Source organism: Lutra lutra, chromosome 11 (genome assembly GCF_902655055.1).
Source record: "Lutra lutra chromosome 11, mLutLut1.2, whole genome shotgun sequence".
In the NCBI taxonomy this organism is placed as follows: domain Eukaryota; kingdom Metazoa; phylum Chordata; class Mammalia; order Carnivora; family Mustelidae; genus Lutra; species Lutra lutra.
Genome location: NC_062288.1, coordinates 4729190 through 4753746, shown reverse-complemented (window position 1 = coordinate 4753746; position 24557 = coordinate 4729190). Strand labels below are relative to the sequence as shown.

General features: G+C 35.4%; 1 protein-coding gene across 3 annotated transcripts in view; it reads left to right on the top strand.

The window, feature by feature from the left end:
• ZPBP (zona pellucida binding protein) overlaps window positions 1-24262 on the top strand; it is a 104046-nt gene extending 79784 nt beyond the window's left edge. For 2 of the 3 annotated variants that reach the window (XM_047695933.1, XM_047695931.1), the window contains one exon: window positions 24077-24262. In XM_047695933.1, coding sequence (XP_047551889.1) covers window positions 24077-24171 — 95 coding nt within the window. In that variant the 3' untranslated portion in view covers window positions 24172-24262. Of the gene's footprint in view, window positions 1-8820; window positions 8861-24076 lie in introns of those variants that run through there. The other variant, XM_047695932.1, reaches the window with a different exon arrangement.
• Window positions 24263-24557: the final 295 nt, after the last annotated feature.

The following is a 24557-nucleotide window of genomic DNA, read 5'->3' as shown; positions in this document are numbered from 1 at the left end:
TTGATAAAAATGTGTATCTAGCTATTCTAGTGCAGGCTTCTGTGGATGTCTCTTAAGTCCTGTTGGTTTATAGTTTTGTTCAAGCCCTGTATTGATCTTTTGTTTGGTTGTTACTATTAAAAATGGGGTTTTCAAGTCATTATTTTGAATAACTCTTTTTCCTTTCAATTCTATTATTTTGGTGTATATTTTTTGGGACTCTGTTGTTAGGTGCGGTGCATATATGTTTATAATTGCTCTGTCTTGATGAACTGAAGTGTCCTTCATCAATATGTAATGTCTCATCCTTTTATTTTGTAACAGTTTTTGTCTGAAAGTCCATTTTATCTGGTATTAGGTATCCACCCCAACTTTCTTTTGGTTCTTATTTGCATGTTGTAACTTTCTCTGTTTTTTTTTTTTTTTTTGGTTTTTTTTTTTTTTTTTTTTACTTTTAGCCTATCTGCATCTTAGGTCCATTTAGGTCTTTCATGGTTAACTGTGGTCACATCATTTTTTATTATCTGCTGTGTGGTCTCTTTTGATTAAAGAGGTTAATCCACTTATATTTAAATTTATTCCTTTTAAGGAAGGATTTCAGTTTTTTTTTATTATTTGTTTTCTGTATTTCTTAAAACTTTTTTTTCCTTATTTCTTCCATTCATACCTTCTTTTCTATTTATTTGATTTATTATAGTGATACTTTTTGATTACCTTCTTATTTCCTTTGTATGTATAGCAAAACTATTTTCTCTGTGGTTATAATGGGGATGACATATGACAACCTAACTTTCTAACAGTCTAATGTTAACTGATACAAACTTAAATTTATTCAAATATAAAAGCTCTACACTCCCTTTAAATTATTTGTGTCCCAAATTATATCTTTAATATTGTGTGCCCCAAAACAGAAATTATAATTATTTTTATGCATTTGTCTCCTAAATCCTTCAGAAAATAAAAAAGTGGTTACAAATCTAAATACTAATACTAATATCCACATTTATACTCCTCCTATATTTACCTTACCGAAGATCTTTAATAGTCACCTGGCTTTGAGTTACTGTCTAGCATTCTTTCATTTCTACTGGGAGGACTCCCTTTTACATTTACATTTACATTTAGGGCAGGTATAGTGATCTTGAACTCCCTCAGCTTTTCTTTATCTGGGAACAGCTTAATTTTTCCCAGATTTTTGAAGGGCATTATTACCAGGTATAGCATTTTTAGGTGATTTTTTTTTTTCCTTCAGCGCTTTAAGTATATCATGCCACTTTTTTCTGGCCTGTAAGGTTTCTGCTGAGAAATCAGCTGATAGTCCTATGTAGGATTTCGTGTACATGATAAGATGGGGCACCTGGGTGGCTCAGTTAGTTACCAAACATCTGCCTTCAGCTCAGGTCATGATCTTAGGATCCTGGGATTGAGTCCCTGATCAGGCTCCCTGCTCAGCACAGAGTCTGCTGCTTCCTCTCCCCCTGCTCGTTCTTTCTCTCTTTCACTCACTGTCTCTCTCAATAAATAAAATCTTAAAAAAATATATTATTTCTCCCTCATTGGGTAGACTGTTCTTCCGTAAATATCGAATAGGTCAGTTTGGTTTTAATGTTATTTAAATTTCCTATATCCTTACTGATTTTCTGTCTATTATATTAATTATTTCAAGAGGGGTATTTACCTTTCTTGCGAAAGTGAATGAATTATGTATTTCTTTTTATAGTCCTTTGAGGTTTGTTTTTTTTTTCACTTGAAGTTCTGCCATTTGGTGCATAAATGGTTAAGGGTATTATATCCTCCTGTTTATGTTAACACCCTTATCATTATAAAATAATTCCTTATAATGGTCTTCCTCTAACTAGTAGTTTGCTTAATGTTAACATTGCCAAATAAGTAATAAAGATTTCTTTCAGTTAATGTTAATAGATTTTATCAGTCAAGGTTCCACCAGAGAAATAGTATCAGTTATATATATACTATATATTTAGAGATTTATTGTAAGAAATTGGCTTATGTGATTTTGATAGCTAGCTAAACAATTTCAAAGTCCATAGGGTGGGCCTGCTGGAAGGGGAGCCTCAGTTCTGCTCCTAGGCCTTTTAACTGAGTAGATCAGTCCCGTCAGGGTATCACCTTTAATAAAGTCAACTGATTATAAATGTTAACCACATCTACACAGTACCTTCACAGCAATGCCCAGATTAGCATTTGACTGAATAACTAGCAGGTATTACTTAGCCAAGTTGATACATAAAACTGACCTGTACGGGGCGCCTGGGTGGCTCAGTGGGTTAAGCTGCTGCCTTCGGCTCAGGTCATGATCTCAGGGTCCTGGGATCGAGTCCCACATTGGGCTCTCTGCTCAGGAGGGAGCCTGCTTCCCTTCCTCTCTCTCTCTGCCTACTTGTGATCTCTCTTTGTCAAATAAATAAATGAAATCCTAAAAAAAAAAAAAAAAACTGACCTGTACGCATGCTATGCTATATCGTTTACTATTTCCTTACTTTACATTTGTCTTTGTATTTAAGATGTATTTTTTAGTTTGGCAACATACAATTTGATTCTGCTTTTTTTTTAAAAAAAATCTAAGCTGACAATATCTATCTTTTAATTGGGATCTTCTTTAAACCCAGTTTAATGTGACAGTTGATATTGTTAGGTTTAAGCATATCATCTCACTGTTTTCTGTTTCCCATCTTATTTTTCCCTTTTTTCTCTAGTTTTCTTCATTTGATTAAATCAACTGAATATAGTTTATGATTGCATTAATCTTGCTGTTCACTTATTAAGTACAAGTCTGTGTTTTTATTTTAGTGGTTGCTTTAGGCTTGTAGTGTATACCATCACCTCTTAACACTTACTCATCTTGTCTTTGGCAGTGTTTCATAGACCATTAATCTTACCCCGTCTACTTTTTCATCTCACACATCTTAGTTTTTTTTTTTTTTAAGATTTTATTTATTTGACACACAGAGAGAGAAATCACAAACAGGCAGAGAGGCAGGCAGAGAGAGAGAGAGGAGGAACCAGGCTCCCTGCTCAGCAGAGAGCCCGATGTGGGGCTCGATCCCAGGATCCTGAGATCATGACCTGAGCCGAAGGCAGAGGCTTTAACCCACTGAGCCACCCAGGCACCCCCACATCTTAGTTTTGACCTCCAAAAAACGCTTTTCGTATCTTCCATATATTAAGATTTGAACTTATTGGAATACTGTTACATTAATTAATGTTGTTTTCTACTAGTTCTCACTGATTATTCAGAGGAGATGGCAATTTATTTTTCTTTTTATTATGAGTCATATTTTCTTGCCTCTCATATAGTTGATTTTTCACTGAACGCCAGACATTATGTGTGTCTTGTTGCTTATTGAATATTTCTGTATTTCTCTATTTTGTGTGTGTGTGTGTGAATTTTGTCCTGGCACACACAGATAAGTTGTTTGGCAACAGTCTAAGCATTTCTGATCTTGCTTTCAAGGTTTATTAGGCTGAACCAGAGTTCATTCTAGGCTAATTATTCCCTGCTATTGCAATAATTTTCTCTTGACTCTGGCCATATGCCTCTCATTCATGAGGATTTGCACACTGACTCATGGTAATATGCAATAAAACCAGCCCAGCATCAGCACTGGGGACTATTATAGTATGGCAATGGAATTTGAAAACTTATGTCCTAAGAAGACAATGGAATGCTATGTGTTTTATGACTAGCCTCAGAAGTCACCTTATGTCACTTTTGCCATACTCACAAAGGTCTACTCAAGTTCAAAGGGAGGTGACACAGATTCTACTGCTCGATGAGGTTGCAATCTGAGAATGTTTCGGATGGGATATATGGTGTTTGCCACCTTTGGAAAAGTCCTTTGTATTTCCGTATACATTTTAGAATCAGCGTAGCCAATTTCTGTTTTCAGTAAGCCTGATAGAATGATGACTTGGAGAGAATGTGGCTTTGTATTCATGAGCTGTTTTATTTTTCCATCGTTATTGTGTTACAATTGATAAAATTGTATATAAGATATACAGCTTGATATTTGATATATGTATACATTGTGAAATAATTGCCACGAGCTAATTAACATATCCATCACCTCCCATTATCTCACATAGGTACCATTCATGTGTGTAGTGAGATCGCTTACTATCTACCCCTTAAGTAAATTTCAAGTATGCAATATTATTATTTATAGTTACATTGCTATATTTTGATCTCTAGAAATTAATTCATCCTGTGTAACTGAAACTGTATCTCCTCATTTCTCCCTCCTATCAGCCCATGGCAACCACCTTTCTACCGTTGGCTCCTTTGAGTTTGACTGTTTTAGATTGTGCATGTAAGTGAAATCATGCAGTATTTGTCTTGCTGTGTCTGCTTTTTATTTCACTTAGCATAATGTCTTCCAAGTTCATCCATGTTGACACAAATGGCAGAATTTCCTTCTTTCTTTTTTTTTTTTTTTTTAAAGATTTTATTTATTTATTTGACAGAGAGAGATCACAAGCAGATGGAGAGGCAGGCAGAGAAAGAGAGAGAGGGAAGCAGGCTCCCCGCCGAGCAGAGAGCCCGATGCGGGCCTCGATCCCAGGACCCTGAGATCATGACCTGAGCCGAAGGCAGCGGCTTAACCCACTGAGCCACCCAGGCGCCCAGAATTTCCTTCTTTCTTAAGGCTGGATGATATTCCATCGTATATATAAATCACATTTTTTTTATTCATTTATTCATGGATAGGCATTTAGGTTATTTCCATATTTTGACTAAATATTTACAAACCGTGTATCTCATAAGGGCTTAATCCCCAAAATATGTAAGGAACCTCCTACAACTCAATAGCATAAAATAAGTAATCCAATTAAAAAACAGACAAATGACCGAATAGACATTTCTCCAGAAGACATGCCAATGGCCAACAGGTATATGGAAAGGTACTCAAAATCACTAATCACCAGGGAAATGAAAATCAAAACCACAATGAGATATCATCATGTTGTTATCAATAAGACAAGAAGTTAAGAGATAAGTGTTGGGGAGGATGTTAAAAATAGACTCTTGCATATTCTTGGTGGGAATGTAAATTTCTATGGCTATTATAGAAACCAGTGTGGAGGTATCTCTGTTTCTCTAGGGCTTCTTAAATTTTTCATCAGTATTTTGTCATTTTCGATGAGAATGCCTTACATATTTTTACTCTATTTTAAATTGGTTTTTTAAATTTAGTTTTCAATTGCTGGTTGTTAAAAAACAAATACAAATTTATTTTATATGTAAGATTTACTTCCCGTGATCTACTAAACTTACTTATAGCAAATAGTTTGTGGACCCCTCTGATCTGCTATGTAAACAATCATATGGGTTAGCAAATAAAGTATTACTTGTTCCTGTCAATCTTTGTACCCCTATTTCTTCTTTCTTGTTGCAGGGGTCTTGAGTAAATATTTAATATAAATTATGAAAATAAATATGCTTATCTTGTTTCTAATCCTAGGAAGAAGACATACAGTATTTCACCTTGAAGTATAATGCTAACTGTAGTGTTTGATTTTTACATGTTCTTTATCAGATTAAGAAATTCCTGTTTATTATTAGTTTTTGAGCTGTTTCATTATGAATGAGAGTTGGATTTTGTCAGCTGTTTTCCACATTTATTAAAACAACAAAGTATATTTAATCTTTAAAAATATTTATTGAATTTTACATTCCTTGGACAAACTCCACTTCATCATTACATGTTGTTGAATTTAATGTGCTAATATTTTAAGGATTTGTATTATTATATTATGCATTTTATTATAATTTCTTTCTCAGCTTTAGCAATCATGAATAGGCCAGCCACTAAAAACAAATTGGCAGTGTTCTTTCTTACTACGTATTCTGAAAAATCATATATATATGATACATATATATTATGTATATATATGTGTGTGTATATATGATACATATATATTATGTATATATGTGTGTATATGATACATATATATTATGTATATATATTGTGTATATAAGATACATATGTTCATGTGTATATATGTGTGTATATATATATATATAAAGGAAAATACTATTAATATATAGATAGATAAAAAGGAAAAATACTATTAATATGCATATTAATAGTATTTTTCCTCAAGTATTTCACAGAATTTACCAATGAAACTATTTAGGCTAGGAGCTTTATTTGTGGGGAATATATATATTTATTTTGAGAGAGAGAATGCAATGAGTGTGTGGGAGGGTAGAGGGAGAAAGAGATCTCAAACAGGCTCCATGCCCAGCATGGGGACTGATGCAGGACGCAGTCTCATGACCTGAGGTCATGGCCTGAGCTCAGATCAAGAGTTGGACATTTCACTGAGCCACCTGGGCGCCTCGGGAAAATATTTTTTAATCAACTTTATTAAGGTGTCATAAATGCACACATTTTAATTTTAGCGTAAACATTTTCATTGCACAGTTCAGTGAGTTCTGACATATCTACTCATTGATTTAACCAATACCACTATAAAGATACAGAAATTTCTTTTCCCCAAATTGTTCCCTTTCACCGCTTCATAATCACTCACAACTACTTAGTAAGTATAGCTATTTATCCATTCAACTCGTCATAGGCATTTGGGTTGTTTCTAGTTTTGGCTATTGTGAATAAGCATGTATAAACATTTCCTTGTGAGTTTTTGTGTGGAGTTATATATTTTTTTCTCTTGGGTAAAATTACATGAGAGTTAAGGTGTAGGGTAATACGGTAAGGTATGTGTAACCTGTTAAGAGTATTGGTTGGATGGTTTTCATCCATGGATGATCTCAGCAATGTATGAGATTTCCACTTGCTGCACATTCTTACAATCTTGATATTGTCCATAGAGTACAGTACCATCTCATTTGTAGTACAATTTACGTTACCGTACAATAGGTGGTACCAAGTATCTTCTTATGTTCTCTGTGAGCTCTCATACATATCCTTTTATGAATTGTTGTTCACATATTTTCCTCTACCCTTTTTATCAGGTTATTTTTCTTCTAAACATTGACTTATAAAGATTTATTTATATTTTGTGGAAATAAGTCTGTGTGTATTCTCTGTCAACTTTCTGAATAGTATCTTTCAAATATCAGAAGTTCTAACTTTGATAAAAGTTTCTCAATGTTTTTCTTAATGGCCCAAAGATATTGTGTTTATCTAGGAAATTTCTGCTTATCCAAGATTCATAAAGCATTTTTTCTATATTCTTCTAGAAATATTAACTTTGTCTAATGTGATCTTGCTAAACACAGTTACTGTGCTGAGTTTATTTTTCTTAATTTTGGGGATTTTTTTCATATGTAATCATGTCACATAGGAATAATGGCAGTCTCACTTTTTTGATTAGTTCCCATTCCCTTTATTATTATTGCCCCATTAGTCTGGCTCGCATGTTCAGAAAAGGGCTCAACAGAGTGGTGAGAGTTGGCATCTTTTCATCTTTCCCTTGTCACAACCCACAGGCTTTCCCATTAGGTGTGACACTAGTTGGAGGCTTTTCAGAGGTACCATTGATAGACGAAGGAGATTGTCTTCTATTCCCTATTTATTTTTATTCTTTGATTATGAATGAGATTGAATTTTGTCATTTTCTTACACACTATTGAGATAATCATGTATTTTTTTATCTGTTATATTTTATGATGCATTGATGGATACACAGATGTTGAATTGACCTTGTGTAAGCTAATGGAATATAAACTACATGTGATCATCATTTATAATTTCTATATATATCACCGTATTTTATGTGCTAACAGTTATGGATTTTTCTATCTATTCCTGAGGGACTTCAGTCTGTAGTTTTGAAAATATTTATAAAATTTTTGTATTAGGGTGCTGCTATTTAAAAAATGAATCGCAATCATTCCCTCTTCTTGTTTTTTCTAAATAGTTTGTGTAAAATTTATATAATTTTCTCCTCAGGTGTTTAATTCTTTGTTGAAGCTATCTGTACCCCCATGTTTATTTTTGTTTGGTTTTGCTTTTTGGGGAAGGGTGTGTGGGGGGCAGGGATTTATTATGGCTGTTTGGAAATGAATCTCTTTTTTATAATGGTGTATTTCAAACATCTAGAAATAAAGAGAATGATACTGTAAGCAGCTATACACATATATCATTCCAGTGAATAAACAAGTATGTCACCTATTCAAAACATTTTATATTGGCACTTCATATTCTAAGATTTAAAGCAATTTAAATATGAAAGAGCTGAAACCTCCTATAAATTAGGTTTTCACAATCCATTATCTTTCCTTTATGCTCATATATCAGTTATCAGAATTTGGTTATTTTTTATTCCAATTCAGGATGTTTGTCTTCTAACTTTTTTATTAACGGTAATCAGTAATGACAGATAGCATTGGTTTGCGTGAATACACATTGTCTTCCTTAACTTCTGTAATTTGCTTTGTTTGGGCTCAACGTTGACTTAGGATTAACTTCTCATTTTGAAATTATACAGTTTAATGACTTGGACATGCATATATTCATGAAACTACCACCACAATCAAGAGAAGGATCTTTGCCACAAAACTGTATTTTGCTTATGCCGTTTTATGATTGATAGTACTTCCACATCCATTCCCAAATACTTAATATGCTTTGTGTCACTATATATTAGTCTGCATTTTTATAACTTCCTGTAAGTGGAGTCATGCAGTATGTAATGTGTGAATACTTAACTCAGCAGAATGGTTTGGAGATTCACCAGTGTTATTGCATGTATTAGAGTTCATTGTTTATTGCTGGGTAGTGTCCCGTTGTATGGATACACCACATTCTGTTTATCCATTCACCTGATGATGGACATTTGGGTTGTTTCCAGTTTTAGGCCATTACAAATAAAGCTGCTATGAACATTCCTGTACAAGTCTTTGTGTGGACATATGTTTTCAGTTCTCCTGGGAAAATACCTATGACTGCGATTGCTGGGTCATACGGTAAGTGTATGTTTAACTTTATAAAAAAAAAAAAAAAGCCAAATTATTTTCTTAAGGCTGTACAATTTCATGTTCTACCAGCAAAGTTGGGGAGTTCTAGTTATTTTATTCTAAATACTTCCTAGAGCATAGGATAGTCACTCTTTTTAATTTAAGCACTTTTAGTGTGTGTGTATGTAGTAGTATCTCATTGTGGTTTTAATTTTAAATTTCCTTTTAAAAAGATATTTTCAAGTTCCTATTGGATATTGTTATTTCATTTACACAGTATCTGTTTAACTATCTTTCCCATTATTTAAGTGGTTCTTTGTCTTACTGAGTTGTAAGAGTTCTTAATATAGTATAGACAGAAGTCACTTTCCAATATACAGATTTTCCCCACCATCTGAAATTTCACTTTATGCCACTTTGCTTTTATGAAAGACCTACCTTAGAATAGGTTTTCATTACCTAGAGAAGGTCCAAGAGGATTTCCTCTTCCATGAAGTGGTAGTTGTTTCTTTGCTTTGCACCATTTCAGCTTCCAAAGTGTTTTCTGGGTGTGCTCTGCTTTCAGATAGTGAGGGGAACTTTTATGTGCGTGAGTGTGTTTTCCCAGACTGGCCTGCTTTTTTGTTTTGAGAGAAAAACACTGAAGTCCAATTTACTAATTTTTTATCCTGAGGTTCTTTTGTTTTTGTGTTCTAATAAACCTTTGCATATTCTAAGATCACAAAGATTTTCCCCTGTGCTTTTCGTTTAGTACTTTTGGGTTGTACATTTAAGTCTGTGGTCCTTTTGAGTTAACATGTCTATTTGGTACAAGGTAAGGTTGATGATCATTTTTTGGTTATCAAACAGATATCCTGTCCTGGTGATCTAGCACGATTTCTTGAAACACTTCTCTCTCTCCATTAGAATTTCCTGTACCTCTTGTTAAAATTCAGTGGATTATCCTCATGTAGGCTTGATTTTGCTCCATCCATTAGTATCTTTTATTTCAGGAATACAACAGTGTTGATTCCTGGAGCTTCATGGTAACTGTTACACTACATTTAAAAAATTGCCTTGGTCATTCTACTTTTTGAATTACCATATAAGGTTTAGAATTAGCATGCCAATTTCTGCAAACAAGTCTGTTGTGGTTTGAATAGATTGCATTGATTCTAGACACAAAATTGATAATAATTGTCATCCCAAACACATACACTGTTCGGACAGTGAACATGGTTCTCCTCCATCCGTAAATTAAATTTAAATTTGTCTCAAGGATGTTTGGTAGTCTGCACATTTTTTCCTTGGATTTATTCTGAAGGATGGTATCAGTTTTTTTGTTCTTGTTTTTAATAATTTGTTTGGAATATAAATGAAATTGTTTTTTATGATTTGATTTTTTCATTTAGCATATAAAAGTGCAGTGGATTTTTTTGAAGATGATATTAAATCATTTATTGATTGCATGTGATATTGTATGATACACAGGCTTTGTTCCCATTTATAATTTTATCTGATACCATAATTCAATTTAGATATGTTACATAGGATATGCCAACAATCATATTTAATAACCAGATAAACCCTTTGATTTTGCTTGGGTAAATGGTGAACTCCAAGTCACAACTGATTTAGTATGTCCTTTCAACTATATCAAAGGTTCTGAAGACAATGGCTTCTGTGCCCGGGCAGGTTGTATATCAGTTTTGAATGGAACCTGGAATCATCTTGAAGGAATTCTAACTTCACATTGTTGGGGTGGTTTACCAGAATGGCTTCAGAGTAGCCTGAGTTCATGCTACATTTTTCAAAAGATATATTCATTCAACATCATGATCAGACTATTAAATTTAGCAATCAGTAGCATGGGTACAAAAAAAAAAGGTCTACATTAAAATCCTTCGTTGTAATGCTTTACACTCTCAATGGAACAGACACTAAAACAATCTGTTACACTATTCATGACAAATAGAGTCCTTGAGTTTTTTCCCATGCATGTGAGTATTGTCTGAAATGTGTCGTCTTTGTGGCAGCTAGGACCTACCACCACTTGTTTGGCTGAGTTCATAAATCTCTTATACCTGTCATTCTCTGGCTCTCCTCCCCTGCTCAGCTTTTTTTATTGACATTAATTAAAATGTTCCACCGCTGTCATAGCTCCTCTTTCTTCTCTAACCACCATAGCCACCTTTGTTGTGTGGTTTGGCAGAACACTGACCTCTACCATGTTAGGGGTTAGGGCTTCTGCCTCCAAAATTTCCCTTATTCCTTGGGTTCAAAATGAGAAGATTGATTGTTGTAGTTGACAGAATCATTGCATTCTCTCTCACTTCCAGAATAGCTTCCATCATTACCATGTCCATGATAACCATCCCCAGTGCTCCCATATTCACCACCACCTTGACTGCCACCAAAGCCACCTCGTTTCCTGAAGTTCCTCCATGAATACCACCAAAGTTTCCAGAACCACATCGACCTCTTTGGCTGGATGCAGCACTAGCCATCTTTTATTTTACTTAGGTAGGGCTTTTCTTACTTCACAGTTGTGGTCATTCACAATATGGTGTTTCTGAATGATAATCTTGTCTGCAGAGTCATGGTCATCAAATATTACAAAAGCAAAGCCTCTCTTCTGGCTATTATTTTAGTCATGATTTCAATCACTTCAGTTTTCCCATACTTTTCAAAATCTCTTGGGTGATGTTCTTCAGTGTCTTAATGCCACCAACAAAAATCTTCTTCACAGTTAAGTAGGCACCAGATCTTTGCAGATGTTCTCTTGAGACAGCCCACTTTGGTTCGACAACTCTTCCATCCACCTTCTATGGCGTTGTGTTCGTGGCTGCACCCACCTCTTCTGCAGTGGCATACGTGACAAAACCTCCCAAGTGTTTGGTGTTTGGATCTCTCATTACTACACAGTCCATGAACATTCCCCATTGCTCACAGTGGCTCCTCAGACTCTTATTGGCTGTTCCAAAGACCAAACCACTGATGAAGAGCTTCCACAGTTATCTGGGTTCCTTGGGAGACTCTGATTTAGACATGACAGCCGTGGCAGGGGAGATTTTAATGATGCTTATTCAGTGGCATCCACAGGAAGAAAGAAAGTACAGTTGATTCATAAATACTGACCTGGACCACTTGACTCTGTTGAATTCACTGATTAGATATCAAAATTATTTTGCGTACTCTCTATTTTTCTTAAATGAATAAATATACCATGTACAAGTAAAAGCAGTTTTATTTCTTTGTCTTATAATTATGCCTTTTATTTTTTTACTTGTTTTATTGCATTGGCTAGCTCCTCCAATACAGTGTTGATTAGAAATAAAAAGAGGTATTCTTGCCCTCTTCCCAATATTAGAGATAAATGACTTTTTACTTTCAGTAAAAATAGTAGGATTTTCTTTGATGCTTGTTGTTAGTTTGAAGCAGCGCCCCTACCATTCTTGGTTTGCTGTACTCATGAAAAGTTAATGAATTTTTTCCCACACTTTATCTGTAACTTTAAAAATAGTCGTATGGTTCTTGTCCTTAATTGTTAGGATAGAAATTTGCATTGATTGATTTTCTAATGTTGAAACAACTTTGCATTTCCAGTTTCTCTTTTGATATCTTCTTTATCCTATTGATCTTTAAGAGAAAATAAATTTCCACGTATATGTGAGCTTTCCACTTTTTCTTATGTTATGGATTTCCAACCTCATTCTGTTGTGATTATAAAATGATTTGTATGCCAGTCTTTTAGGGTCTGCATTGTGGCCCCAAATATTCTTTATTCTAGGAAACAATCCATGTACATTTGAGAAAAATGGGTATTCTGTCAATGTGGGTGGAGTGTTTTATGTATGTCTGTTAGGGTTAATTGACTTAATTGTGTTGTCGGTCCTCTGCTGATCTTCTATCTAAAAACTTTATCCACAGGCTCCTGGGTAGCTCAGTTGATTAAGCATCTGCCTTTGGCTCAGATTATGATCCCAAGGTCTTGGGAGCAGGGAATCTGCTTCTACCTCTCCCTCTGCCTGCCTCTTTGCCTACTTGTGTGCACACTTTCTCTCTCTCTCTGTCAAATAAATAAATCTTTAAAAAAAGAAAACTCCATGATTTGAAGTGAGGTAATGAAATCTCTAATTATTACCATAAAGCTTTGTCAATTTCTCCCGAATTCTGTCAGTTTGCTTTATATATTTTGTGTTCCTAGTGTCTGTTGTATATATTTTTATAATTGCTATATCTTGGTGAATTGACCCTTTTATAAGTGTATAGTTTCTTTCTTTTCCTCTTATAACAGTTTTTGACTATCTGTTTCTATATTAGTACAGCCACCTAGCTTTTTTTTCGTTACTATTTTCATGGAGTATCTTTTTCTATTCTGTCGTTTTCAACCTGTTTCTTTTGATCTGAAGTGAGTCTTCTCCGGGTAGTATATAGTGTTGTGTTTTATTTATTCATTCTGTCAGTCTCCTACCTCTGACCGTGGACTTTAATCCATATATGTTAAAAGTAATTACAGATAAGAAGAAGCATTTCTGCCATATTACTATTTCCAGTATGTTGATTGTTTTTCTAGTTAACTCTGAGAGTTTTTGCTTGATTTTTTTTTTTTTTTCATGCTTTTTTTGGTTGGGACAGCCTTTTGGAGTTACCAGTACTTTTGCTGGTATCACTGTCTATTGATGTTTTGAAACTTTTATTTCTCTTTATTCTACAGGATGGGCAATTCCTGTTGCTATATCTTCATATTTACTGCCATATTCTACTTTTGTCATTATTTTGCTACTAAATACTTCTAGGGTTTTTTTTTTTAATATTTTAGTTTTGGGCTCTAGAATTTTATGTGCTTTAGAACTTCCATTTCTATGATGCAGTTTTCCAATCTGTGTTATTTTGGATCTCTTTCTATTGATCTTTTTTCCTCTTGACTATGAGTCACAGTTTTCTCTGTCTTTGAAAATCTAGTAATGTTTATGATAAATACTAAACTTTATGGATAGTACTATGTAGCGTCTTCTGGTTTATTTTTCTTCTGAAGATTGTTGATTTCTGTTTTAATAATATACCAGATTCACAATCTAAACTCTGTCCCCCCAGCATAGTTATCATCATCTTGGTGTATTCAGCCTTCCAACTCTTGCTTTTTGCTGAGCTTCTTAAAATATCATTGACACATGTGAAGGTTATATATGCAGATTTTAAAGCTCTTGATTCTGTTTCACTGAAATTTTCCCATTACTTCTGGTGGCCTAAAATCTCTCCTTTTTTACATACCCAGTGAGACTGAATTTCTGATTAATTTAAGTTAGAATTGGAGTTTTCTTACCACTTGTTTTTGAACATTGTGGACTTTGTTTTGATACATATTTTTTGTTGTTATCATATAGTATGTCTTATTGCCCCTTTTCTTTATTCCTTTCTATAAAATATTTACGTGCCTCACAATCATTAAAAGTTTTTTATCTAGTAATTTGATTAATGTCAAAATTTTCTTAACCCTCAGATCTAAAATAAGGGTACATGCCATATATATGTCTTTTAAGGGGTCCTTCTTTTGTTTTACTGATCTGTGGTAATAACTAAATTTATTAAATGTCTTGATGTCCGGAGAGGATAAACCACCTTCTTTATTTTTTTAAAATGCTACCAGTTTTAAATTGTTCATCAAGTTATATAAAAGAAAATTGCGGTTCATATTTTATTTGAGTGTATCGCTGGTAAAAATTAACTTCGTTACTATTTACACTTTTCCTTTAACAGCATAAAGTTGGATTTTTAAAAATCTAGCCTGAGAATCTAATAGTAGGCCATTTTAATTGATGCACATTATTGTGGACTGAATTTGTGAAATTCATTCATATTTTTATGGTTATACTATCTTTAAAAGTTTCTTTTTCTGGGGGCACCTGGGTGGCTTAGTGGGTTAAAGCCTCTGCCTTCAGCTCAGGTCATGATCTCAGGGTCCTGGGATTGAGCCCCACATTGGGCTCTTTGCTTGGCGGGGAGCCTGCTTCCCCCCAGCCACTGCCTGCCTCTCTGCCTACTTGTGATCTCTGTCTGTCCAATAAATAAATAAAATCTTTAAAAAAAAAAGTTTCTTTTTCTATGTAATATTCTATTATATGAATATATTAAGGTGTATATATCTGTTTCATTGTTTGAAGTTGCTTCGTACTTCTGGTTTTGTTGCCATGATGAACAATGCTGTTATGAATATCTTCGGTTATACATGTTAGTATCCAAGATTCTTCAAAGTCTTTACTTAATACTGGGTCAGAAGTTATGAAATTCACTAAAATATATCAGTCTGTTTTCCAAATTTGGTGTATGACACTTTTGCAATAGCAATGTAGGAGAAATCTTGTATGCAGTTCTTGGCATAATCACACTTTACATATTTATGATCTGATGACCCTATGTAATGCATCACATTAATACATAAGATAATGTTTTAAGCGTATTTAAAGGTATAGTTTCATAGCATTAAGTACACTTACATTGTTGTATGAACCATCAGCACCATCCATCTCTAGAACTTTTTTCATCTTCCTCATATGAAATTCTGTACCTATTAAACATTAAGTCCCCAGTCCCCTCTTCCTTTACACCCTGACAATCACCATTCTTCTTTCGGTCTATAAATTTGACTACTACAGGTACCTTTACAGTATTTGTCCTTTTGTGCTTGGCTTATTTCACTTAGCGTCTGTGTTGTATCATATGTCAAAATTCCTTTCTTTTTAAGACTGAATGGTATTCCATTTTATGGATGGACCATGTTCCCTTTCTTGGAAATGTGTGGTAGGTTACTATCACACATTTTCAATACATTCTGCATTACTTTTCATAGTTTCACATTCCCATATTTGTTTCACATTAGTTCACCTTACATTTATGTACCACATCTTTTTTTATTTTATAATTTTTTATTTGAGTATTGTTGACACACAATGTTATATTAAGTTCAGGTGACTGACTACACGGTGATCTGACAATTTTATGCATTATGCTGTGTTTACAAGTGTAACTACCATCTATCCCCATACAATGCTATTAGAATATCATTGATTATATTCCTTATGCCGTGTCTTTTATTCCTGTGACTTATATTACACCTTTTCTATCCACATGTATGTACCACATTTATTTTTTATCCATTCAACTGTCAATGGAAATTGGGGTTGTTTCTACCTCAAGGCTATTGTGAATAATTCTGCAGCGAACATGGTGTGCAGATACCTCTTTGAGATTCTGCTTTGAGATCTTGTGGATAAATATTATATCGGTGCTTTTGGGCTTCTATAACAATATCCCAGCCTGGATGGCTTAAACAGTACAGTTTTTCCCCCCACAATTCTGGAGCCTAAAAGTTCAGGTTCAAGGTTTTGGTTTCCCATGAGTGCTTTCTTCTTGGCTTACAGATGGTATGGCATACTACCTTCTCATTATATCCTCAGGTGGTCTTGGTTAATATATGCAGAAGGAGAAAGAAAGTGGGCACTCCGCTGTTGCTTTATAAGGACACTAATACTATCAGATCAGAGTCCCACTCTTATTATGACCTCATTGAACCTTTATTACTTCCTAAGAGGCCCCATCTCTAGAGAGAGCTACACTGGGAGTTACATTTTCACATACACATTTTAGAGAGGCACACAACTTCAGTCCGTATGTTTATACCCAGAAGTAGAATCACTGGATCCTGTAGTAATTCAGTTTTAAATTTTTTGGAGGAACCTCCGTACACAACGCCTCCACCATTTTGTATCCCCACCAACAAATCATAATTCAATCTTGCAGTTTCTCCGCATCTTGGCCAACACTCGTTATTTTAAGGTTTTTTGGGGTTTTTTTTTTGTAACTTGCCACCCTAATGTGTGTGAAGTGCCTCATTGTGGTGTTGATTTGCGTTTCCTTTATGGTTAGTGATATTATTATCTTTTCATATATTTATTGGTGATTTGTATGTCTTGTTTGGAGAAATGGCTACTTTTGAGCTTTTGCCCACTATTTAATTGGGTTGTTTAACTTTGTTGTTGAATTAGAGTTCTTTATTACTATTATTATTTTGGATATTAATCTCCTTTGCATATAATTATGTTTTTCTTTTGTCCAAATGCTTTTGGTGTTACATAAACAAATCACTGAAAAATGTAATGTCATGCATTTTTTATTCTACATTTTATTCCAGGAGTTTTACAATTTTAGCTCTTCTGTTTGGACCTTTGATTTTTTGAGCTAACTTTTTACATATAGCTTAAGGTAAGAGTCCAGCCTCGTACATTTCAATGTGGACATCTCCCTTACCTACTACCATTTGTTGGCAAGACTGTCCTTGCCTCATTTGATGATCTTGGTACTCTTGTTCCAAATCATTTGAGAGTTTATTTCTTTACTAGTTTATTCTGTTTGTCTCTCTTTCTCTATATCAGAACCAGACATGTTTGTTACTGTAGCTTTGTAGTGTTAAAATCAGCAAGTATGGGATTTACAGCTTTGTTTTTCAAAATTGTTTTGGCTTTTCTTCGTCCCTTGAGGTTTCAGTGAATTTTAGGATGGACTTTTTTCTTTTTCTGAAAAAATTGTCACTGGGATTTTGATAAAATTTGTATAGAATCTATGAATGGTTTGCAGTAGCATTGACATCTTAACAATATTAAATATTCCAACCCATGAACATGAGATGTCTTTCCATTTATTTGTGTCTCCTTTGATTTCTTTCAGTAATTTTTAGTAGTTTTTGGTATATAAGTATTAGGCCTTGTTGGTTATTTACTCCTAAATATTATATTTTTGATGCTATTATAAATAGAACTGTTTTCTTTTTTTTTAAGATTTTATTTATTTTACAGAGAGAGAGGGGGAGAGAGACAGTGAGAGAGGGAACACAAGCAGGGAGAGGGGGAGAGGGGGAGAGGGAGAGGCAGACTCCCCACTGAGCAGGGAGCCAATATGGGACTTGATCCCAGGACCTGGGCCGAAGGCAGATGCTTAACGACTGAGCCAACCAGGTGCCCTAGAACTATTTTTTTTTTATTTTATTTTTTATAAACATTTAATATATTTTTATCCCCAGGGGTACAGGTCTGTGAATCTCCAGGTTTACACACTTCACAACACTCACCATAGCACATAATTTTGTTTTTGGATTGTTCATTGTTAGTGTATAGAAACACAACTGATTTTGCATGTCAATTTTGTATCTTGTAACTTGGCTAAATTTGTTACTTATTAGTTCAATTAGTGGTTTTTGGTGGATTCTTCAGGGTTTTTTTGCATAGAAGATCATACTATCTGTGGACAGGCTAATGTTACTTCTTTCTAATTAGAATTCTTTTTTTTTTTTTCCATGCTCTAGCTAAGACTTCCAATGTTGTATTAAAAGAAGGAGAGATAATAGTCATCCTTATCTTTTTCCTGATCTTAGAGGAAAAGCTCAGTCTCTTACAGTTATGATACTGACTGTGGGTTTTCATGAAGGCCCTTTATCGGGTTGAGGAAAATCCATTTTATTCCTTTCATTTTAGTGTTTTTTTTTAATTAAATAAGTATTATATTATCCATTACCAAACATGGTTTAAATGATACAAGAGGAAATTCCCAAATACACACAGAATTTTAGCTTGTGGGAATTTTAGGGAGTGTGTAATCTAATGGGATAAAAATCTGAATGTGTGAAAATTTAAGTAGCAGTTAATGACCAAATGTGGTAAGGGCTATATGGGCAATACAGTTTTGCTATAAGAACTCCAGAATGGGAAGAACACAAGATTGAGTTCTGTCATAGTATCCTGAGTGCTGACTGTGTTTCCGTCATTGCATTAAGCTCTGCTTACCCCATAGAAATATACATTTCACTGATTTCTTTATCATAATAACTGAAGCTTTGCTAAAAGTCTGTCCAATGTTTTCGTAAATAATAAATATCCTTTTGATGTAGGAAGTATCCCAATTTTGTAATCAAGGAACTTGAATCTCAGCAGTCTTAGGGTACTTGCATGTGTTTATAAAGATGGTAAATGAAAAATTAGAATTTGAAACTAAGTTTGACTCACTACAAAACTCCTTTTTTTTTTTTTTTAAAGATTGTACTGATTTATTTAGTCAGAGAGAGAGAGGAAGCACAAGCAGGCAAGGTGTCAGGCAGAGGCAGAGAGAGAAGCAGGGTCCCTGCCAAGCAAGGAGTCTGATGTGGGACTCTATCCCAGGACCCTGGGACCATGACCCGAGCGGAAGGCGGTGGCTTAGCCTACTGAGCCACCCAGGCGTCCCTACAAAACTCCTTTTTATTTGGCTGCTTTGCCTTGTGCTCCTTTACTTAGTTCCTGTGGTATCTTTCATACCTATTGAGATATAATGGACCAAATTGTAAGATACTCAAAGTGTACATTGTGATGACCTGATATATATATGCATGGTGGGAGGATTTCTCCCATCTAGTTCTTTAACACCCCCATCATCTCACATACACTTATCTTCTGTTTACCTTTGGTGAGAACATTTAAGTTCTACTTTCAGCTATAAGATGGATAAAGTCTCAGGATCTAACATAGTAACTATGGTTGATAACACCCCATTATAAAATTGAAGTTTGCTTAGAGTTTTTACCATAACATGATGTTGAATTTTGTCAAATGCTTTTGTGCATCAGTTGAGATTATTGTATGTTATTTTCCCCCTATCATTCAGTTCATATGATATAAGGAGCTCTTCTTAGGTTTCATATATTAAACTGTCCTTGTGTTTTAGAAATAAATCTAAAGTGACCATGGTATATAATCCTTTTAATATGCTGCTGAGTTGGTTTAGTATTTTGTTGAGGATTTTTCCATCAATATTCAGAAGAGTTATTAGTCCATAGTTTGTTTTTCATGTATAGTCTTTGGCTTTAGTAATAGGGCAATTCTGCCCTTGTAGAATGAGTCCAGAAGTTTTCCTTCCTCTTAATTTATTGGAAGAGTTTAAGAAGGATTGGGGTTAATGTCTGTTTGTCTCTTTCTTTCTTTCTTTCTTTCTTTCTTTCTAATTTATGGTAGAATTCATCTGTGAAGACATGGACTTGGCCTCTTATTTGTTGGAAGGTTTTTGTTCTCTTCTGAGTTGTTGTATTTTTAAAAAACTTTTAATAGTGGTTAAAAAACATATAACAAAACCAAGTGCCTTGACCATTTTTAAGTATACAGTTTAGTAGCCCTAACTTTCCATTGTTGTGCAGCAGATGTCTAGAACTTTTCATAAGCCAAAACTGCACACCTCTTGAACAACAACTTCCATTTCTTCCTCCTTCAGCTACTAGAAACCACAGCTCTTTCTGTTTCTCTGAGTTTGATTTGTTTGAATAGTTCTTGTAAGCAAAATCATGTACTATTTGTCTTTGTAACTGGCCTCAGTTCACTTTGCATAATATTCTCAAGTTTTGTCATATTGCAGAATGTTGCAGGATTTATTGTTTTAAGGCTGAAGGATATTCTGTTGTGTATATATACCACATTTTCTTTTTCCATTTGCCCACTGAGGGACCCATGGGTTCTTTTCACCTCTTGGCTGTGGTAAAAGCAATGCTGCAGTGAACAGAGGTCTAGAGATGTCCCTTTAGGATCCTGCTTTCAGTTCTCTTGGCTCTATATCCAGAAGTGGGACTGCTGGATCATCTGGTACATGCATTTTTTAGTATTTTGAGGAACCTCCATATTTTTCCTATAGCAGTTACACCATTGTGCATTCCCACCAACTGTGCCCAAGGGCTCCAGTTTCTTCACATCATTGCCAACACTTGTTCTGTTCTGTTCTTTTTTGATGGTGTCCATTCTAATGGGTGTGAAGTGATATCATACTCCAGTTTTGATTGGTACTTCCCTAATAATGATGTTGAGCACCTTCTCAAATGTTTGGTCCTATGTGCTCTCTTCTGATTCCTCTGTATACATGGCTGCTTTTTTGCAGGGTGGGGTCTCTTTTTTAATATCTTCATTTCCCTGAGAGTCCACATACTGCTTCTCCTGTGATCCTTAGGTGTTCTATCCTATTCCTTAATATACCATTCTCTAACCCCAGGTATCTGGGGGCTGTCATCACCTTGTGGTTCTCAAGAATGTGCCCAGAGCTTCCCATAGTCTGAGATTTGAACGAGCTCTGAAGTAAGCAACATGGAGACTGAACCCCTCAGTTGGCCGTTGGACAAGTGGCCGATCCCATCTGTTTTGCTTTGGGATGGAGCCCAGCACTGGGCTGCCTCTCCTGTAGGTCTGCCTGGAAAGGAGCTGGGACAAGGGTGAGCAAAAAAATGCCACAAATTTTGGACCATTTGGAACGTGACTTCTCAATTGCATGTTCATTTGGTTGCTGTTGATCTTTGACCAATTTCCAGACCTAGAAGGTTATTTTAGCCAGTCTCTAGTTGTTTATTTAATATTTCTATGGGAGCTGGGGGACCTGGAGCTGTCCTCTTGCTGAAGTTGCCCTCAGCATATTACAGTTTGCTGTTGATTTGCATTCCCAAATTCTTAATTTCTTTGGATGGTTTTGGTTTTTTTTTGGCTCAGTAAAAATGACATTAGTCGGACATCTATTTTTTCTCTTTTATTCCTATTTTTAATTGGTTTTCTGTCCTTTTCTCATGACTAATATGAATTCTTTGTATCTTCTCGATGGTATTCCATTGGTTATTTAGCTGCAACTGTGTCCCAGTTTTGTTGCTTGACTATTGTTAATTTCATTTTTTAATTAAGTTCTTAATTATAATACCACACGTACCCCATGTTTTATATTATGCTTGGTTATTTCCCTTTTTAAGGAAATATTCCCTATCCAAAATTCATGAAGATTTTTTCCTCCGCCTTCTTCTCATTTCTTTGTATGTCAGTACTGATCAGTCATCAGTGCTTCCCTCTCTTATCAAGATTTAATCAGGTTGTTCTCAAAACTGCAGCTGGGAAATATTCTGCTCAGTGAGACCAAAACCTAGAAGATAATTTTGCTAATCTTCTACTTTATTTTTTTAAAATATTTTATTTATTTATTTGACAGAGATCACAAGGTCCACAGGCAGAGAGTCAGGCACAGAGAGGGGTGGGGGGGGGGGGCATGCTCCCTGCCGAGCAGAGAGCCGAATGTGGGACTCCATCCCAGGACCTTGAGATCATGACCTGAACTGAAAGCAGAGGCTCAACCCACTGAGACACCCAGGCGCCCCAGCTAATCTTCTACTTTAAAGTTAAATAACTTTTGAGAATTTTTCCTCAATTCCACATAAAGGAGAACATGATATTTTAGAATATGTCTTAGGAGAGAGTGCCATGGATAAGGACTCTGAAGTATTGTACATACTGTGTTATAGAGATTTATTAATTCTGAGAACATTTATTAGATCGTATTTATTTAAAGTTGGGTTTGGATGATTTCTTGGCAGCGTCAGCTCCACTGGTGATACTCTGTGTGTGTAAAGACCGCCTGCACATTTACGTTTCTCTTCTCCCTGTGTGTTGACTTAACACATACCTTTTCTCGGCATCCCTATTTGTACTTTAAGAAGTACTAATATGTGTTTTGAAAGAAAGAGTACCATGAACACACACCTTTGAAAAATGTCACATCATGACACTCTTACCCTGTGCATTGCCACTTTAAATACTGTTATTACTGCAGCAAAAAATTGACTTAACTTTGTTTAACCAGTATTAACATGATACTGAAACATGATTCCCCAAACAAAATATCTACTAAAACCAGAATGAAAAATACTTTCTCTGAGTAATGGTTAAACTATTTCCCAATTTGAAAGATTATTTTTTGAATGAGTGATATGAAATGAAATAATGTACCATGACCCAGATCCAAACAATGGCACGTGTCATTGATCATGGTGCCAGAAAAAGAATCTTCTCTGATGGCCCGTAATAGCCATGCCTTAGATGTGCAACTGACATCCCTGTGAATCCTTGGCTGACTACATTTGCAATAGGAAAAGGAGGAACAGGGTAATCAGAGACCCCAGCCCAGTTAGATAGGTGGGCATCACGTGGCCTCCAGCATGGGGAGAAGCGGTCCCACAGACGGCGAGCATTTATTGAGGCATGGCAGTGTTCTGGTTGCATTTTCATATAAGTCATCTGATTTCAGTCCTCTCATAATAGTGTAGTCTTCATTGTTACTGGACCTGTTTTACAAATGAGGAAGCTAGAACTAAGAATTGACCACTTACCCAGAATCCAGAGTCAGTCAATGAGAATGTATTTGCCATTAGAGTCTTTCTGCCCTTCTTTACTTTCTGACAGGGAGAGGTCACTGTGGTAACGTATTCCTTATATACAGTTATCCATATGTTAAGGATGATCAGACTGAGTTAAGTTAGTAATTTTTCCAAAGTTACTCTTTGAACAAGTGACACAAATAAGACATGAAGTCAGGAGATTATTAGAAATAAGCTGGGGGATGCCTGGGTGGCTCATGGGTTAAAGCCTCTGCCTTCGGCTCAGGTCATGATCCTGGAGTGCTGGGATCGAGCCCCGCATCAGGCTCTCTGCTCCGCGGGGAGCCTGCTTCCTCCTCTCTCTCTCTGCCTGCCTCTCTGCCTACTTGTGATCTCTGTCTGTCAAATAAATAAATAAAAATCTTTAAAAAAAGAAATAAGCTGGAAGTCCTTCCCATATCTAGGGGTATCTGTGCATTGAAGGCGTGGTTGTTAGTGTGGGCCCTCTTCTGCTCTGTGGCTTCTGATGCAGCCTACCAGGTGACCTAGCTAGCTTTCTCAGCTCAACCTTGTGTGATCAGTAAAACCATGTGGGGTCGCAGTCTTGGTCTAAGCCAGGGTCAGAGTGAAAAGTTACAACTTGTCACTTATATGAGGTATTTAGAAATAGACACTAGAAGGATTGCTGCTAGGCATTAGAGGAACAGGAAATGGAGAGGTGTTTAATGAATATAGACTTGCAGTTTTTCCCAGATGAGAAAGTTCTGGAAGTTAGTTGTACAACAACATGAATATACTTCACACTGTTGAACTGCACACTTAAAAATGGTTAAGATGGTAAATTTTATGTGTATTTTACCATGATTAAAAACAAAAATTATCAAAAGAAAAAAGAGTCTTTTTTGAAAATGTATTCTCCATGTAAAATGAATTGATGTGGCATTTGAAGGAACTGGTGCCTATTAACTATTCTTTCTTCACAGTGATCTGCAGTCCCGGGTCTTACAACCCCCGCGATGGAACCCACTGCCTTCAGTGCAACAGCAGCGTGGCGTTTGGAGCAAAAGCATGCTTATAGGTCATGAGTTTGAGATCTCTAGTTTGCTAAACACAAAAGTCTATTTTTGAAATATTAATACATAATAAATCACTATTATGCCAAAATTAAATATATTAGATTTTACAAAATATGGTGTCATCATTTTAATTGAAACATTGTACATTGTATGTCCAAATACTTCACGAATGGAGCATCCACTAATCTTTATCCATTAATGCCAGAACTGCATATGATTTCAGAATATTTCTTGGATCACTGATTTTTTTTTTTCTTAAAGATTTTATTTATTTGTTTGACAAAGAGAGAGAGATCACAAGTAGGCAGAGAGGCAGGCAGAGAGAGAGGAGGAAGCAGGCTCCCTGCTGAGCAGAGAGCCCAATGTGGGGCTCGATCCCAGGACCCTG